The sequence below is a fragment of the Pimephales promelas genome, chromosome 7, assembly GCF_988280905.1.
Source record: "Pimephales promelas chromosome 7, fPimPro1.hap1.1, whole genome shotgun sequence".
Lineage (NCBI taxonomy): Eukaryota > Metazoa > Chordata > Actinopteri > Cypriniformes > Leuciscidae > Pimephales > Pimephales promelas.
In genome coordinates, this window is record NC_142775.1 from 21,287,286 (window position 1) to 21,307,881 (window position 20,596).

At 39.6% G+C, this 20,596-nt stretch overlaps 1 protein-coding gene across 1 annotated transcript in view; it reads left to right on the top strand.

Annotated features, from left to right (window-relative positions):
• The first annotated feature begins 2,651 nt into the window (after window positions 1-2,651).
• Window positions 2,652-20,596, top strand: part of hs6st3b (heparan sulfate 6-O-sulfotransferase 3b) — a 49,723-nt gene continuing 31,778 nt past the window's right edge. Inside the window, exon 1 of the mRNA XM_039682220.2 lies at window positions 2,652-3,678. Within this exon, the coding sequence (XP_039538154.2) occupies window positions 3,134-3,678 (545 nt within the window). The 5' untranslated portion in view covers window positions 2,652-3,133. The remainder of the gene's footprint in view (window positions 3,679-20,596) is intronic.

Below are 20,596 nucleotides of genomic sequence, written 5' to 3' on the forward strand. Positions count from 1 at the left end.
ACATTCTTCGCGAGTGGGACGAGTGCGGGAATCAACCACCTTCCGTTACGGATTTGAGGAGCGCGACGGACTACGCCTTTCACGCCACTAAATCCGCCGCTCAAACCCTGGGGAGATGCATGGCCGCCCTTTGTGCATCAGAGAGACATCTGTGGCTCACGCTCGCAGACATGGGGGATTCTGAACGCGGCGTTTTCCTGAACGCGGCGTTTTCCTCAACGCGCCACTTTCTGGGGGATCGTTGACCAGTTTTCTGAAGTTCAGGAAGCTTCCCAGGCTATGAATCCGTTTCTGCCCCGCCGCACTTGGTCTTCACCTGCACGAGCCCCACCCCAGCGCCCAACTCCGCAAGCTCATTCTTAGCAGCGCAGACAGGGCGGTCGCTCTTGCTCAGACAGCCGCCTTAGGGCCGGTTCACATATCGCGTCTTTTGCGCGCTCAAGTTCGTTATTTCAAATGTAGGCGGTATGCGCGCTCATAATGGAAGCGGTGCAGTCGCGGTGCGATTTTTCCATGTGCGTCCGCGCCGCGTCGAGGTAAAAACATCTCAACTTTTCAGAATAGGTCATGTGACAAAAACCAACTGAAGCGCAACCGCCCTGGCGCTTTGGAAAATGGAGAATGCGGCGCGCCCAGCGTTTTCTACGCGTTTTTAGGCGCTATATGTGAATCCGGCCTTAGGCACCCGTCCCCCACGGGCCTCGACCGAAGATCACGCAGAAGCCCGATCAACAGAAGTCTGCCTACCACAGCTGAGGATGAGACCGCTTTCTCCCGCTGCGGCCGGATCGCCGTCAAAGCTTCGCCCGCTGTTAGTCCCTTCTCACCTGGCTATTTTAGTTGAGATTTTCGCCACAAACAAGCTGGTCCATCTTCCCGCTTGCGAGCCCCCGAAACGCCGTTTTCACGGCGGCTCAGAGAAACCTAAAAAGGAGCGTAAAAGCCTCTAGTGTAGAAAATGTGCCCACAACCCTGTGTTCACCCATACACTCAAGTACCACAGGCCTCTTGTCTCTCTCAGAGCCCACCCCCATAGAGCGGTCCTCTCGCTCGAGTGCATCCCCCCTCTGCCTGCTCTGTTACACGGCCCATAAACTCTTCTTTGAGTTTAAGTCCCGTTGCCATAAACACTCGCGTGCCCACTCACTGTCCAGCCCGCTGTGTGCAACAATCGGCGATATAGCCAGTCACCCACTAGCGTCGCGCTACAAAGCGTGGGAAGCTATTCCGGGAATCTCCCCGCGGGTGTTGAGCACAATAAAGTATGGCTGTCTGTTACAGTTCCGTCGCCGCCCTCCACGCTTTCGGGCGCGGCTCGAAACTACAGTGAGTTCAGAAGCAGCAAACACGCTTCGATCAGAAATAGCATCGTTGTCCAAAAGGGCTATAGAGAGAGTTCCACCTTCTATGAGCGAGTCGGGGTTTTACGGCCGTTATTTTCCTGGCCTCAAGAAGGACGGCGGCCTCAGACCGATCCTAGATCTCAGATTTTTGAACAAAGCGCTCATGAGGAGACCGTTCAAAATGCCCTGCTACAGTCAAGAAACTCCTCGCGCATTTACGCCAGGAGGACTGGTTAATCTCTCTAGATCTGAAAGACGCCTATTTTCAGATCCAGATAAATCCCCGTCATAGGCCTTTCTACGTTTCGCCTTCGACGGCCAGGTTTATCAATACACCGTCCTCCCGTTCGGCTTATCCTACGCACCCCGTACGTTCAAGTGCATAGATACGGCGCTCGCTACCTACACATAAACTGTCTGGAGATGATCGCGTCGAGAACGCACTCGCGTTTTTCCTCCCGCGCATTCGGGCGGGGTCACCAGTCTCCTATCTCAACCGTAGTCTCCAACCGACTACTTAACCGTAGTCTCGGACAATATGGCTGCTATCTCAACCGTCAGGGCGGTGTCAGATCCAGGAACCTCTTCCTGCTGACGAAACGCATTTTATTTTGGTCCCAGAGCCACCTGCTCTCGCTAAGCGACGCATGTGCCGGGCCATCTGAACAACGTCCCAGACAGACTGTCCAGGAATCTCATTCTTCCGGGAGAATGGGACGTTCTAAAACGCCTAACGTGAAAAACGCTTAACGTGGCTTACTGCACATAGACAGTGATATTAAAAGACCAAACTCAGTACAAATCATATTAATAAACCACGTATAAAAAATAAGATGAGTCCAAAATATGAACGCAAGTTTTAGTGTAAGCCACGTTAACGTTAAGCGTTTTCTTCTTTTTCTATGGAAAGAAACGTGTAATTAAACGCGTTGTGTTCATATGGACTAACGTTAATCTTTTTTTTATATACAGTACTGAGTTTGGTCTTTCAATGTCACTGTCTTAGTTCAGCAAGCCATGTTAAGCGTTTTCTTATAACGGTTTTCTATAGGAAGAAAATGTATAATTAAACACGTTGCGTTCATATTTTGGACTCATCTTATTTTTTTTGTATGCCTCTCGATCAAATTGGATTGGCATCAAATTATGATAACATTTCCGTAGCATTCCTTTAGTAGACCATTTTCCCCAAATATGGCACAAAGATTGCACAGTGCAACTGTGAAGAAAATAATACAATGCGCACAGTGAATTTTCTCAGTAACCTATGCCACTTTATTGCTGAATAGACTACCTAAGCACTGGAGTGGGACCATGTGCAGATGAAATTGTTCGCGTGCTACGAAAGAGCTCGTGCTACAGTCTACTGGCGCGACAGGCATCGTTGACATCATTCGCATCATCCCGCTGATGCGCGCCGCCGTCTCGGGATGGATGGAAAACACAGACTCGTTGCTAGTGCGTGGAGATTCCGCAGAATAAAACAGACCAACGAGACGAATCTTTTCATTTGCACAGAGCGACCACGTTAAGTCTTATACTTTATAAGGTTCGGTTCTATTGCATATTTGGTTATGCAATTTATTAGCCTATGTTTGGTGGACACTATCTTCACAACTTTGTGAGAGTTTGATGTGAAGACTTGGATGACACACTTTCGCGCATCTTTTTATCATATCAACATGTGGCATGGGGCTTTTGGGCTGGATCCCTCGCGAACGTCCTGGGAGAAGACCTGGAGAGCATATCATGATTCACACTAACCGCATGAACAATTTCCTTGTGTTAAAATGAATGATAAACCCAACAAATGGATTTTCATCCCAATTTTAGCCATTCTTTTTGTCATGATTGGGTACCAGTATATTTGTCCGGCAGGCGGTCATGCTTGCCATTTCAGGACAGGAGAGAAACTCGTGAGGATCGGTGCCCTGCCCACTCCAGACCCGACTATCGATGACCTGTACCGGGAGTTGGACCCGGAGGAAGACAGCCCACCTAAATGTGCGTTCAAATTCAACTTCACAGAGCGCGATCTGACACGCGATGTCGATTTCAACATCAGGGGAGATGATGTGATTGTGTTTCTGCACATTCAAAAGACAGGAGGAACCACCTTTGGCAGGCACCTGGTCAGGAATATTCGCTTGGAGCAGCCGTGCGACTGTAAAGCGGGACAGAAGAAATGCACGTGCCACCGGCCCGGTAAGCAGGAGTCCTGGCTCTTCTCAAGGTTCTCCACGGGCTGGAGTTGCGGTTTGCACGCAGACTGGACTGAACTGACCAACTGCGTGCCGGTGATTATGGACAAAAGGCAGTCTTCAAAGCGCAAGAGGTAACGCGCCTCCCTCTCTCTCTCCCATAAACTAATTCGGGGAATTCATTTGCCGCTCTGTTGCTTCTTATGAAGGTTACGATGAAGTGTAAGACGTAGTCTGAGGGTGTTTTCCCACTTGAGTTCACTCAGACCTCTTTAAGTAGACCAAAATTGTTTTCACTTTCTTTAAAAAGTGGGCTCAGATAATAATACTTCTGCTGCTGCTACTTCAAATAATAATAGCTAATTATATGCTGAAATGATCTGGAAAAAAATGGCTTTTTTAATGTCAGAAATAGCAATAAATGTCAGGCATTTTGAAGATAGATTACAATAGATTTCAATAAATACTCTAATCCTAATAATCTTTCTTTTATTTAAACTTTGAAAAAGTAATAGAACACAGAACTATTTGCACTCAAAATGTCCCTGCCCTTAAAAAGACTCAAATCCTATTTTTGTCCATTTTGTGATGAATTGTCAGTTTACTTTATATAAAAACTTGACTTGGGGATCTACAATCATCATTATTAGGTGAATATTAGTGAAAGATGTTTGTGTCCACAATGCACGCTGACTCCCTTCAGAGAGTCATGTTCTCAGTCCAGTTTGATAAGTGGTTTAGTTCAATTGGAGCATTCAAGCTAAGCTTACATTTGTGCCTACCAATTTTGGACCCTGCATGAAACAATACTTAAAGGTAAACTAAAAAGTAATATTTTCATACTGATGTGTTACTAATTCTGGACCAGTTGAATGAGAAATAGAAATCAATTACTCTAAAGGTGATGATCAAAGTCCACTACAGTGTCTACAAAAGAGATCTGTGCATATGAATTCTGTGGTGTATATTTACTAGTCGCTTTTTACTAGACTCCTAGAAATCCATTATGCACTTACTCCTGTCTGAAATGTAGTTTTTCATATAGAAAAAAAAAATGCAGGTATTTTAGTCATCTCTATGTAAACATTAATCTACTTCACATACAATTTTAAATAGATACATTTACCCTGTCAGAAAATGCACCAATGGGTTTCGTTGCCTGTGGCCCCTCTGCGTGTTACTGAGTGATATTATTAATGTGACAGTGATATTATTAACTTTTCATCACCCAACATGGTTAATGGTAAACACATTAAAATGCACAACAAAGAGATTGACAATATGACAAAATGGCAAGTCTAAAATGCTATTTTGTACAGTCTCTGTGACCACAGCTCTCTTTTTTTAGATTCTGTATTCCGGTTTAGTTGATGTAGAAGCTGCGCTGTAATGAACTTTAAATGAGGTATCATAAAGCCGAGCCAAGCTGTCGAGCTCTCCCATCTATAAACCTGACAGTGCCAGTCTGGACAAGCAAGCTATTAAAAAGTTATTTTAGTTGTTTAGTAAGTATAATGATGGCTTATATGGTGAAAATAATGCAGACTTTCACTTTTATAAGAGCCTGCGAATGAAAGAGACATGTCTTTTTAGTGCCTGCGAATGCTGTTCTTGTAAATGGAATTTAAAATAGCTTTGTTGTCACCTTCAGCTACTTGCTGATAACATTAGTCCATGAATTATCTTTAACACAACTGACTGTGTCCATTTCTGTTTTGCTCTGTTATTTGGCAGTCATTTATTAAACAGTTGCCAAGTGAATGGATCAAGTTAATTAGGTGCTTGGCCTGTTTATTTGATTCAAACTATTGTGATGAATGAGTAAACCATTAATACTGAATTTGAGGAACAGCTGAAGAACGTTTTGAAAGAGAAAACATTCATTGGATGAAGAGAAATTTACATTTGTACCCCAAACCTGGAAGGCATGCTTTATGATTTATCTCTGCAGAATCAGCCAGCTCATTTTGGGAGTTCGCAGTCTGTATGTGACAGAGAACTAGTGCCCAAATGAAACATAAATCCATCGCTGGCGTGCTCTATCTGGGCTTTCAAAATGCTGCTCTGCATTGGTTCTCGAAAGATACACCATGAGAAGCAAATAAATCTCTTCTGACAACAGACGCTTTTGCTCTCTGAAGTGCATGTGCTAAGTGGTGACTGTATGAAAATTTCATCCTGATAGCAAGCTCTGTTTATTTCAAGATGGATCACTGCTTGGGGGAGGTTTTTCACGGACAAATGATCCTCATTTTTTGCTGTTTATATTCAACCTTCACACTTGAAACTTGCTACTCTCACAGTATTCCATAATCGAATCATCCAGTTTAATGCAGTAGTGCAAAGAAATTGTGTAATTTCTTGAGCATTCAGTTGATATTGGTTGGTAATATGGCAGCCTGGTTTCTCAGGCATGGTGTGGCCTTTTCAGCCTGGCATGGAGCAGTGCGGGCGCATCACAGGAGCCTGAAAGGTCAGTCATGTCAGAGTGGAACAACTGACACTGTAAGAGTCGATGGGAAGGGAGAGTTGAAGCGATCTCTTCAGGGAGAAAGAGTCTTCTCTTCTTCTGTCTCTCACTCTGGATTGATTGTCTTCTGCAGTCAAGGTTTTCTCTTGCAGGTCAAAACTGTCCAAGAAGTAACAGTTAAAGAATCTTGCTGAGCTGGTTTGAAACAATAAAGTAAAAGTAGTCTATTTAATGCACACATTGCTGGTCTATTTGTACAGGATGCATTTGTGCACGTTATGCTGCGTTCAACCCGTGTTGACCAACCTGTGACCAAGATGTCCTTGGAATCAGAATTATGCATTTCTTTGTCAACACTATCAACCGCAGTGGTTGAATCTGCAGTGGTTATGTGGTTCAGTGGTGACGTGGTACAAGTAGGAGCTCTCAGAGAATTTAGTTTACAAATTGTGATTACGAGTTCTACTAGTATAGGACGTGAACGCTTTTTGCATGTCACAATCTCGTGATGTTGTAAACGCACCTTAATCCAGATGGTATGTAATGGCCACTTTTCAAAGCCAATAAATTCCCCATTAGTAAAATTAAGTCCCACTCAATTTTTTCACATTGAATATGCTATTTCACTCAGGAAAACAACCTATTGCTTAAGTAAAACGGGTTGTTTTTAATTAAAGGTGCTAATCTTATAATAATTGAGCAACCATAAAACTCCACAATTAAGATAAATTTCAGACCCAACAGGAATTTATTTGGGTGCAATCCTCACGTATTTTATACCTAAAGGCATCACATCAATTTAAATGATGTTGTTCAGATGATAAAGGCCCCTGATATGGAAAAAAAAAAACAGACTCGTTCTTTTCACCATCCTTTCTTCTTATTTCATAGCCCTGCCTCTCTTCAGGACCTCTCTCTGCCTCTTTTTATTTTAGCACTAATTAAATTTGCCAAGTCCCCTGACATTATAACCAAATGGAGTTTCTGGGCAGTCACAAATGTGCAATCTGGAAATGAGATGCAATTAACTAAGCCAACTGCACACAAGTTCTGAGATTAAAGTCACCGTTAACAATCTGCACATTTACAGCTAGTCAATAATTAGGAACACAAACCGCTTTTCTGTTTCTCTGCCCAACACTGATTTCATAGTGTTGTTGCTTACTGTCATAAAGGTAAAGTTTTAGTGCCCACTATGGAGAAAGAGGGTCTACTTTGGCATTGTAATGTTCCTTATATACTGTTAAGCAGAGGCGGACAGACTACACAGCTTCATTAGTTGAGTAAAAGATACCCCTCGCTAAATTTTACTCAAATACAAGTACAACAAGTACAACAGTTAGATACTTGTTTTTAAAATTGCTTTAGTATCAAGAGTACAAGAGTACCTTTTCTAAATATCACATTATTGCCGCAGTGCTTACATTTATTTACAGAAACCTCCTACATGGAGTTATGAAAAATGTTAATGTTAATACCTTGGAGAATGTAAAAGGAATTGAAAGAAAAATCAAGTCATTTTCATCTTTTTGCCATGTTGTTTTATTTAACATTTAAGAAAATTTCAGAAAAATCAGAAATTGAAATAGGTCTGGCGAGGTGGGGCCACGAGTTGGCACATTCCCGGGATGGCACATTTGTGTCTTCATCCATTGTTTCGTCCATGGTTTCGTCTCTTATCTAAATCTGAGGTGACTTTGGTGGAAAACTGAAGGTGATTGCTGATAGGCTGTCCCAATCAGTGGCACCTGTACAATCCAGTCATGTTTGAGAGGGAAACAAGAAGTAGCAATATTTTTTTTTTTTTTGAAGTAGTAACGGGTAAGGATAGAAACGGCAAACAAGTACTTATAGAAATGTAGCAGAGTACAATATTTGAGATCCATCCATCCATCCAATTTTTTTTCAAAACTTTCAAACAAATGCTTTGTTTCAAACCAACATTATGCAATGTTGGTAAAATTTGCTTTTCTAGTTAAACGGTATAAATTACTTAATATTTAAATTTATAGTAATTCTACTTGCATTCAAAACTTGCCATCTCAATACGAATTCAGAAATTGAACTTGAATTTAAAAGGCTTTCTCAATTCAATTCTGAAAACACACAGCCCTGGTCTGTCAAGTTACCTTTATTGGTAACACTTTACAATAAGGCTCATTAGTTAATATTAGTTCATAAATTAACTAACATGAACTAACCATGAGCAATACATTTGTTACACTATTTGTTAATGTTCGTTGATGTTAGTTAATAAAAATAAAGCTGTTCATTGTTTGTACATGTTAGTTCACAGCGCATCAAATAATGTTTAACAAGATTTTAATAAAGTATTAGTGAATATTGAAATTAACGTTTACAAAGATTAATAAATGCTGTCTAGGTTCTGTTCATTATTAGTTCATGCTAACTAATTTAGTTAACTAATGTTAACTAATTAATCTTATTGTAAAGTGTTACCCCTTTATTTATAGCGCTTTATACAATACAGATTGTTTCAGCAGATTTACAGTGATCAACGGGAAGATGATTCAATGATTCAATGAGTGGACAGAGTTCATTTCAGCTGTTCAGCAGCTTTAAAAGAAAAGAATGTCATTGTTCAGCTGAAGTCTGTTCAGTGTTGATTCAGTTTCGTTGTAAAAATCATCAATTCATTTAACCTATAAAGCAGTTCTGCAGACAACTGTGATGCCATCATCGTCCAGCTCAGTTAAGTTCTCATCCAATAGTGTCAGTGCAGTCAAATCAATAATAGTGTTGAATATTAAGTATAGCACAAATGTTGGTAGAACAGTAAAAAAAAAAAAAAAAAAAAAAAACTATACTTAAAGTCCCCTTGTAGTCGATAATTTTGTCCCCAAAATGACATATTTGACTTTTTTCCTGTAAATTTTTTTTCTTCATGCCTTAAAATAGCTAATCCAGGCTTTCAAACAGTAGCTTGAATGTAACTACACCCCTTGCTTCATTTAGTATACACAGAAGTATGAATATGCAAATTACCCACTCATGCCAGCTCCCAACTTACTGATTTACAACATGCAGAAAATAGCTAGGATGAGTTTTTATTTCAAGCCGAGATAAGATTCTAAGAAACTTAAATTTAGTAAGCTTTTAATTACAGAATGTATGGAATACGTTGATCAAAGAAAATGCATTGGATTTGTAAGAACAAGTCCAAAACAACAGCAAATTACTGAGGTAAACGATGCACAATGGTATAGCTCTTTACAATGTCTTACACATAACAGTAATTAATATGATTATAGCCTTTTGGCTAATAATGTGTTGCTAATGTTACAAGAACCATGTCCCCGTTCGCCATCTCAGAGTCTGACTGCTGCTTCAGTATGCTTAGAAACCCCTTGAACAACTGAGAATGTCAGTGGAGAAAGGCATGTTCATCATACACCATGCTTTTTTAGACTCTGTTTGGTTCATTGCAGTTTTAAAGAGCAAATACTCAGCAATGGTGTTGACTTATGACTCTATAGAGTGCCGGAGTTATGACGTCAATTTGTAGGCCAAAACACGGAAGTGATTTAGCATTTTAGCACTTCTGGCTCCTTCACCCTAAAGTCAATGCAGGGCCCTGAAGTGTCCATATAGATATATACACTAGAATTCGCCTTGGCTACGGCAGTTCGTTAGAACGAATGCGTCAATAGAGTCGCCATCTTGGAACAGGGGAGCCCCTCCACTTTAATGCATCAGTGTCAATGTAGAAATGTATAAATCATCATGAATGCGATTTTCTCGTTTTTTTTGTTTGTTTGTTTGTTTTTTTTTTGGTTTGTTCCAACGGTCAGACATGTATTTATCATTGATTCCAGAAAAAAATTAAAACATTTAACAAATTTAAGCCAGGTTTTTGCCTGGAAGGCTCTGTAGAAATCTGGCACCCTATTGACCAAGGTTAAACTGAGAGCGTGTATTCACAGACACCAAAATGAACATGTTCACAGTAACGTTCATCAGGTAGTAATACAGTACGTTCAGTTCACATTTGCCCAAAATATGAACGAGTTCATGAACTGTCGTTCAATGAATGCACTCATGCACAACACTAATTACTTTACTAATATTGTCCTCTGGTGAAACAGAGTCGCATTTTCTATTAACACATCTCCTACGTAATTAAAGGGACAATGTAGGAATTGCTCCCATCTGGTGAACATTTATTACTGTAAGCTTTCAAACGAATTGCACTCTCCAGCGCCTCACTTTTTCAAATGCGTGTTGCATCTACGGTAGCCATTATGTAACAAAAAGCTATGACAGGATGTCTTCTGATAGCACTTCGTCGAGTGTTTCTTCAGGTGAACAGGTTTATTTTTTCAAACAAACAGCAACTTGACACAACGAACAAATGAATTCACACAACCAAACAATGAAAAAAAGCTTGTAATTATACTGTAATTTACTTACCTGTCGACAAGAAAGCAGGACTTCAGCGTCTCTTTTGAATTCTTTCTCCTATATATCCACCTGGAAAAAGCTATCCCGACATTAACTGATGTTTTTTTTTTGTAATCTCCGGTCACATTTCCTTTTACAATCTATTTTGGACTTTTCTGGTGACGAGGATTTGCAATGTAGCCTTTTAAACTTGCCGGGGCAATGACAAACGCCTCTCACTGCTCTGCTCCTCCGTTTCTGCTGCTTTCAGTCACGTCACGCTGGCCCTGAACGAAAACGAGCTGTGGAAATGAGTTGGCCTAGTACTTTTTGTCCCTCTCTGCTATTATAGTTTTTCAAGATGGCAGAACTACATGGAAGCTTCCATGGACCTATACCTGTCCCATGTATATAAAGATAATAAATTCTTTGTTTACGAGGATAAGTCAGATAATTGGCAGAGGTATTTCTACACCATTGAGGACACATTTATGAATAAAAATATTGATTTTAAATAAAAAAAATACATGAAAAAGTACTCATTGTCCCTTTAAAAGTCTATTTGTGTGTGCACCTGAATGTGTGTTGGTTGTGTGTGCACCTGAATGTGCTGAAGCTGTGGTTAGGGTTTTCAAGCTAATGTAATGAGACCTATAGAAAAATCTCCAATTGTTTTTATGGAAGGACAAACATTCAGTGCTCCGAACAGCTGAGATTCTCCGCTCCCCCTCAACAATTAGAGTATGAATAGATTCACAAGCTCCTCATTTCCCAGACAATAACAGTAATGAGTAACCTGCAGCTGCACTAATGGGCTATTATTATTCACATGAAGAAAGTGATGACATTCTCTTGGCACAATAACACTTTGCATGATATTTTATTAATTATAGAGACACAGAGACATACAATTACTGTCAGCATCTGCATAGGCTCAGATCAATATTGAGATGCCATCACCCATCTTGTATATTCCATTCATCACTGCGCTTAGATGGCTTTTGTTCAGATCCTATCAGCTAGATTTTTCAGCTCTTGCAGGTTCTCTGTGAGCAGGCATGGGACTGCAGCAACTAAATTTGTTGGATTTACAGCCTGAAGGGACTTGCTCAAGCCCTGTGCATCCTCATTGGTATGGGATGTTTATTAGGTGCTGGGCTGAGCATGCCCTTGTGGGTTAGACACGGTTGGGTCTGGAGATTGCTTTCACGTGTCATTAATCCAGGTCGCCATATTCTCTGGAGCAAAAGCTGTAATCCAGTTGCTATGATAATTATGTGCTAACTAGGGAATGGAAGTTGGTGCATCTTTTGAGTCTACTGCTTCTGTTAGAGATGTAGTCTATATTGTGATTAGAAAGGGCTAAAAGCCCTTTGAAAAACAATGTCGTGTTTGAAGCAGCATATTGTTACAATTATTTTATTGTGGGGGGTTTGCCTAACATTTTACCGTTTCATTTGAGAAAAACTATCGTCATATCATATGCTTCTGTTAGAGATATAGTCTATATTGTGAATAGAAAGGGCTAAAAGCCCTTTGACAAACAATGACGTGTTTGAAGCAGCATATTGATACAATTATTTTATTGTGGGGGATGGGGGGGTTGCCTAACATTTTATCGTTTCATTTGAGAAAAACTATCGTCATATCATACACAGACACAAACTCAAAGGTCTTCACGGCAACCCGTCAAAATAAAAGTTTGGTTTAACTTAAATAAATTGACAGAAATAATTATATTAGGCTACTGTACAATAGATTTAATTACGTCTCTGTTAAATACAAATACTACTACAACTACTACTACTAATAATAATAATAATAAGTGCATAGAAGGTTGCTTATTTTTCACTTGATTTTTTTTTATTTTTATAATTTTCATTTTAATTTCTCAATATCATCAATATTTTCGCTTAAATAGCATGTAGCCTTCATTGATTTTCTTTTTTTTTTCTTTTTTTCCAAATAGGTAAATAAACTGGAAAAGCAGTTCAAACTAATTTTGCTGTGGGACTGAAATTGGTACCGAGAACCGTAACATTTTAATGCTATCGGTACCGACTACTGGTATTTTGAAACCGTGACATACCTAAGCCTAATATACTGCCTGTTTTTATCAAACAACAAAAGACAAAGAGAAAATCCTTCACTGTTCTCTAATCAATGTATATATATATATATATATATATATATATTTTTTTTTTTTTTTTTTTTTTTTTAGCAGCTCAGGTGTGAATTATTTTAAAAGTGCTTTCTGTTAAACAAAGGTCATACTAGCCTAATTTCTTCCCATAAAATGGATAACAAACCACAGGTTTACCATTTAGTCAGATCTGACACCAGTCCTCAGGACTGGAAATGTAGCTGCATCTTCTAATATTGATTAAAAAAATCTGTATAGACTTTAATCTTGAGAGGCTGAGGCGTGCACTGTGAAAACTACTCAGTGTAATGAGACGGGTCTTGCCAGAGCAGGTGCTTAGCTCTTTAGACACTGTTGTCAAAAAAAAAAAAGGCTGCTATAGCATATATGACTATCTAATAGTCTAGTCTTGGCCTTTTTTTTTTTTTTTTGGGCTGCAGTCATAACTTTAGCCTCGACTTATAGATGATGTCGAGAGAGACAATAGAGAAACAAGAACATATTATTATAGTTTATTGGACATGTAAAAGGAGTGCACTTTAATTATGAGAAATCTTTTATGTCGTGAAGTCTTTTTACCTACGAGCAGGTGTTGAAAGTATACTCTCTCCGTCACTGTCAAATAACAGAATGACAGACAGATTTTGTTAAAATAGATTTTTTAGGTCCTTCCTCAAGTGGAGGAGTACTGAAAAAAAAAAAAAAACTACTTCAAACATGACTGAACTGTCAATGATTCGCGAATTGATACAGACAATTTAGCTAATTTAACCGATTAACTCAAAAGAACCCAGAGTTAGTTCTAATCCTACAGAAAACGTGTGACACACGACATGTTTGCCTAATTATGTGCAGCGAAAATGTATTTTTGGCTCTATATAAAGTCATTTTCATACCTTTTTTTACCGTTTTTATGGTTTTAACAGGGGGTTTTATACAGTTAATTTTTAAACGAAATGTTAAATTCCCATGTAAAGGTCCTATTATGCTTTTCCACTTTTTCAAGTTGAGCTATTGTGAAATGTTGCTGTTAAAGCATAACAAAGATCTGCAAGCTCAGTTAGAAAGCTCAAAGTCAACTCCAAAGAGAGATATTTTATTTATAACAAAATCCACTTTATGAACTACAAGGAATGGCTCTTTCAAAAACCACCTGGAACGTCCTGTGAAATCTATGCTTGCAAAGAAATCTGTTCTGCATGATCCTCTAGTTCATTAACTTTGTCAGGGTCTGAATCGGGCTCAAATTTCTTGGAAATTCACGCCATCCTTAATATTTACACTAGAGCAGAACTCTCAGTTGTAGAGGGGTGGCAATTTTTTCCGAACATGTGCTACACTCTGCCAATCATGACAAGCTGGCCCAGCTAACCAATCACAGCACATTTCATATTTTTGGAAGGAGGGATTGAAACAGGACATAGACGGAGCGTTCGGGACAGACTGGTCTGTCAGACTGGTAATAATGTAAAATCAAGCATGAGAGCATCCAGTACACCCCAAAAACTAGACTTTGTAAAAGGGCATAATAGGACCCCTTTAAAAGAGAAATCCTATATGAGTGTAGCTACCTGTTAATTTGGTGGCATTGTGGCAAGTTCAATCAATTATTTGTTTTGACAACTTAGCATGGGTTGAATCAGTTGGAATAAGCCATAAAGTGAATGTTTAACTGTTCTATGTAGCAGAAGTTGGAGTTTTATTGCAGCCTTTCTGCAGGATCAAGCTAAGCACAGATTGATAGACATTCATTTGATAACAGATGAGTCACACATGGAGGTGAAGACTGCTGGGAATCACACTGTTTACTTCTAAATCTGAACTCTTTGGATTATAGACTACATGTATATTTATTTTGTACTGTGGCGGTAATACTGCCGATTACCACTGAAATTTTTTGTGCTTGTTCCTTTTTTTAAAAAACAAACAAAATTTGTGTTAACAGTAAAACACTTACAATGGAAGACTATGGGGCTGCCATTCAAAAGCGATATTTATGCTATTTTAGTGTGTTAGGACTGCTCTTCTAGGCGGATAAATGTCTGGTTTTGTGTTACCAGTATAAATCTTGTGGTTGGATTTTTCTCTGTGTAACTGTATCCTTGTGGGTTAAAATTACTTCCTGTGTCAAAAGGCGTATTGTAGCCAAAAGATTTCTCAGAGCTGTCTAGTTATTAGATTCAGAGTCTATTTCTGGGATTTACCAGAACTGCTTGCAAGAGTCTCAATTTTTTAAACATGATCTGAGATATCTTTCTAGCAATAGAGCAGACATGGTAAAGAACCAGTACTCGTTCAGTGATGATTATGACTTGATGCTAGAGGAAAAAAATCTTTTCTTCAAATCATTCAATAACTAAAATAATAACTCAATTTGCGTGGTAACCATAAGTCTATAAAATCAGTCTTATTTTTATCTTCTTTTATTTTGGATGGACGCTGGTCCAGTGCAAATAAGTGTTTCACTCTCCACCTCTCTCTTGAAGCCATATTTATTTGACAGATTGACAAGTCAGAGAAAATGCCTGCTCAGAGACTTCCTGCATGTTATTTCTCAACTGTGATCAGTCAGTTCTGACCAAAGGTATCTGTACAAAGTAAGTCACTACAAGTGTGATTAATCATCGCCACATGGTGAAATGTCATATTTCCTTATTTGGCGTGGCCCCGCTGACAGGTAAATGATGTTGTGAGTGGGCAGGCGGCTGTAGGGAAGGGTCCAAAATAGAGTCCCCATTCATAACACCTAATCTGATTAGACATGAATAATTATGATTAGACTGATTAGCTCATCTGACAATTTGCACTGTAAAAAAGGGGCACATTTTGACAGTAGCATGCTGTTTTCCATTAAAACAGCAATATACCATAGAAAAAAAATGCATTCTGGGTGATATGTCGTTTTCGAGAAAGGAGCCGACAGTAATATGCTGTAAATTAACAGCGCTCAAAGTCGACACTTGAGGCTGTGTTCCAAATCACACCCTATACTCTCATTCACTATTCCATACATTAGTTCACTAATATGGTCTAATTGACTGAGTGATTAAAAACAAGTGAGTTCATTTTGACACTGATGAACATCTGCTGTTAAAAAGCAGAATCACTGAAGGCAAGAGGAACAAGAAGAACAGACAAAAGATTAAATCAACTGAAGATAAAAGACAATAAATCTCTGAAGATCTCAGCCATGAGGATTAAACAACCCCACAAACAGCATTACCAGCTTCACTTATTACTTACCAGATTGACTTTATTTCTGTCAAACGTCTAAGTTACTATTAAAAGGTGACAGAGGTTTAGATGTCATTTTTATTTTCATTTGATGTTACCATTATGGTGATCATTGGCTACATTCACACTGCAGGGCTTAATGCTCAATTCCGATTTTTTGAAAAAATTTGATTTTTTTGCAAGGCCGTTCACATTTCCAATTAAATGCGACATTTTGTGATCTCCTGTGTGAACGTGAAATGACCCAGAAGTGACCCGCATGCGCAGAAGAGTAATCAACGGTCAACGACGTCACTTGTTGTTTGGGTTGTTTGCGGAATAGTTCTTTTTTTCCATATGTTGCGAGCTTTTGTTTTATTTTTATTATTGCCACAGCCCATATACAAACACAGACAACAATTATTTTATCAACGGGCAAAGTTTACACATAAATGTAAGATTTTTCCGATCCTCACCGACCTCACCATAAACCCCGTTTAATTGATAGTGCGCGTCCACGGCGCTCCTTGCTTTGTCAACGGCGGCCGCGGTGCGACACTGGTGGCTGGTGTTGCCAGATTGGGTGTTTTTCGCTTACATTTTAAGGCATGTTTACTTGTGTTTTAGCCAGGTTTTCGCTTGGTAGGCTCTGTAGAAATCTGGCACCCTACTGTACGAAGTTAAACTGACAGAGAGTGCACGTTCACAGACACCAGAATGAACGTGTTCACAGTTATGTTCATCAGGCAGTAATACAGTATATGAACGCGTTCATGCACTATCGTTCATTGAACGCGTTCAGGCACAACACTGGGGAAGAGAAACGTCTGCAGCGGCCCATAACAGTGCAGAAACGCGTTGGACTTAGCGTGTATTGGCTAGTATGGCTACAGGTGCGTGCAATGACGTGCGGGTCGGATATATGTGACCTGGCCGTTCAGATTGAAGTCGCATTTCAAAAGATCGGATACATATCGGATTTGGACCACATACCAAAGTGGCCTGGGTCGCATTTGAAAAGATCGGATCTGTGTTGTTCAGACTGTCATGAAAAAATCAGATACAGGTCACATAGGGGCAAAAAAAGCGGAATTAGGTCGTTTCAGCCTGCAGTGTGAACGTAGCCATTGATTGCTTTAGCTGGGCTCTTGGCCCTTGACTTTTGAACATTGAAAATTCAGTGTTGATATTGATAAGTCACAAAGATTTGTGTACTTATTATGAAATGCTGTTTGGTTTATGTGAAAATCATATTATTCATGTGCATTATAATGGCAACGAATATTAGGTAACTAATCGAATTTCAAGACGCAGCTGTTAGTCATGGGATCTCAACATGGTGGCTCCTGTTGAAAACCTTTTTCATCTAAAGTGTAGGAACTCAGAAGCGAAGACCAGGAGACTTGGTTGTATCTTCTTCAGCAAGATTCTTTACCAAGAAACATGAGCTGTTGGTAGCTGCAGTCCTCATCAAGTCAAGTCTAACTAAAGCCCAAATACCTTGTGTTTATGCGATAGCTCTGCAATAGTCTTTCTACAGTATATCTCTAGGTCCTAGCGCTTTAGCAACAGAAGGGTTGGGAGGGAAACTTTCCCTCTCCTCGATTCCCTGCAATCTTTTCCTAGCACCACACACATTTACTGAATTTACACGCTTATCAGCTAATGATCGAATGTCTACATCTGTTTCAAAGAACGCTTGTAAATCAGGATATACGTTTCATCTGGCTATTGGTCTTCTGAGCCACATTTGGTTAAGGCCTTGTTTTGGCTCACCTTAGTGTGCAATTGTTTGTTCTGTTCTTTTAATTTAGATACACCGATAATGAAACAATCCAAATGTAACAATTTATTATGTCAGGTAAATGTATCATGCTAATTACATAATTAGTTCAAAGATAATAAATACAAAACACCAAATGCTCTGAAATGAAGAGAAAAGATGCAAACCTGACATTAGAAAATACATGCTGAATTATTGCTGAGTGTCTTGAGCACACTACAAATCACGCCCTGAACCCTCTTCAGTATCTCCCTAAATACTCAGTCTCAGACCAAGGCAGAAACCTCTTTTCAAATGTAAACATGAGTTCACAACGGGAATTTGCATTAATCACTGTCCCAGACTTACTGGGAACAGAAGTTGATTTACATGGGGGCACACCCACAGCAGTTAACAAGATACCTTTAAACTCTCCACAATAATTGTGGAGAGTTTGTGGTAATAAAAAATTATTTATTACCTTTTTGGTTTACTTCTGTGGGAATGAGACCTTTGTACCAGTCGCACGGAGACATTTCAAATGATATCAAACATGTATAATACTGTATGATAATTGTTCACATTAAACCATATAGATTTGTGGGTGGATTCAGGTCATCTCAGCATGAGAGAGAAGGAACAGTGGAACGGTGGAAGTCAAGTGAAAGAGATGTAGGTAATCCTGAGGTGAGACTAGCGTCTCGAATGGTGATGCAAATTTCACAAGAGAGAGTTCAAATGTTAATATCCTAAAATGTACAGTCTTCCCGTGGAGTGGTCGTTCCTCAACCAAACTGCCCATCATTTTATTACTTCTCCAGTCTTATAATTGCCTTATAGAGAAAAGTGAGGAAAATAAGCTTTCAGTCTCCATTTGCTTTCAAAATAATCTCAAGTGTCTAGGAGAAATATGAGATATTAAAGAGATCTCCTTTTTGATTTCTTATAGGGATCTCTCCTTTTCTTCATCACATCTGGAAACTCTGTCACTTGAATGTGGGGCCGTCAAGGTTGTTCTAAAATATCTTTGGTGTGTTTGAATATTTTCATGATGTGCGTTGAGTGGTGTTAAAAGCTGAGAGCTTGAGAATGGGATATGATCTCAGTAAGCAGATTGCCGTCCAGATTGCATCTTAAATTTGCATGTTTATAAATAGGCAAATTTATGTGACAGCACTTTTTAAAATGTCTCGGATATGTATGTTTGAATTTGTGTCAGTTGTTTGATAGTCTGATCAATGAAGCCCATAAACTTTCATGCACACCTTTAGTTTTTCCACAACTGAGAATTTAAAGAAGCATTTCACCCATTTCAACATTAATCTTTATTGAAATTGGATCATATATGTAGTCAAAAACTCAAAATGTAAAAGAATTTTTTCTCTTGACCGAGAAAAGACAGAAAATAACTGAGGGGCACATTCGTACAGTATGTAAGACAACAACTTCCACAATGCACCACATTGCACAGCTCCGCAAGCCACACCCACTAATCTGGACCTGCGCACACATCAGAGAAATCATCTTCCGTCTACAAGGCTAACATTAGCTGTCACCAGAGTTTGAAATTCATTTCACACAAAATTTCTAGTTAGTTGGCTGTGGCGAGCAGGACGATCGAGGTTGAGGGATGTAAGAAGACGTGCAAGGCTGGTGGCGTGAGTGATAATGAAAGACATCTGTGAGACGCCCGTCGGTCTCGCATCTCTCACGGAGAAGCAAAAGCATAAAATGACAGCCCATTCTCACCCCCAAGGCGTCACTTAACTGACGCCTTGGGAAGCATTTGGACATGCTTCAATATCTGACGCTTTAGGCGCCCTTTAGCGTCAGTTAGATGACGCCCTAGGATTGCGTGTACCCTACCCCCACCCCACACCTAAACCTAACCACGTCCTCTAACTGACGCTTTCCTTTAGCGTCAGTTAGAGGACGCCATAGGATCGCGTCATGTAAGTGACGCTAAAGGGCGCCTAAAACGTCAAATATTGAAGCATGGTCAAAGGTGACGCCTTGGGGTGAGAATGCGTTGAAAATGAGGAGCGACTATGGCAGAGATTTGTTTTGTTTCTGTTGTGTGTAACGTTACATCAGTCGTCAATGAGGGGCTGCTGGCTTATACTTTCGTTTTGTATTTGTTCATTTTACTATTAAAATGTTTAAATGTTCGCCGGTTCCCGCCTCATTCTTCCCACAACAACAAACCCCGTTAGCGTTCCATTGGCAAACTCTCATCAGGCATTTAAGACACTTGCTTACAGACAATACTCGCAATCAAAGCATGACTGGTCTACCAGCTTGACCAGCAATATCCAGCACTAATCTGGAACAGCATGGACTTTATTATGGATATTTCAGCAGAGTTTTCAAATACAGCAAATTGCGATTAGTGGATGTAGTAAAGCAATTTGTGATTAGTGGATGGGAGGTACACTACAAATAGGGTTTATTGGAGTTTTGTTTACGCTTCAATTGAAAACCACATAAACAGAAATATCCACTGGTTCGTTGAACTTGAAACCAATGAAGATCGTTTAAAATCGAGACATTTACTTTCTGGTTAGCACTAATATTTAAAAAAAAAAAATGCTGCACTGGTATTTGGCTTGTTGTGCACTGGGTTGTTGTATGAAGAGCAACGCTGAGTTCAAGTCCTGGCAAGAACGACAGAGGGAGAGAAAAAAAATCAATACTCTTACTGTGGATGGTTTGTAACAGGGCCTGCTTAAATGGTGTCTGTCACACTGTGCTCTCAGAAGAAGTGCTGACCATATAGGTGTCAGACCACAGCAGGCATACTAGGAAGATGGCAAAGACGGCACCAGCTTCTTCAGGACCAAGGCGAGGGATGTTTGATAATTTGAGTTAGATGCATTTTCTTTGCAAATACAGCTCTTGATGTCCCAGTTGAGAAATTTAAAGTAATTATGTTCATATTAGCTATACCCTGGCAGCTAGAAAATTTGGTTACATCTTATTGGATGCATATTCAGATACGTTCCAAAATTTCATCTACTGCTTGTTTGGCCTAAAGCTAAGAAGGATTCATTTCTTTTCGTTTTT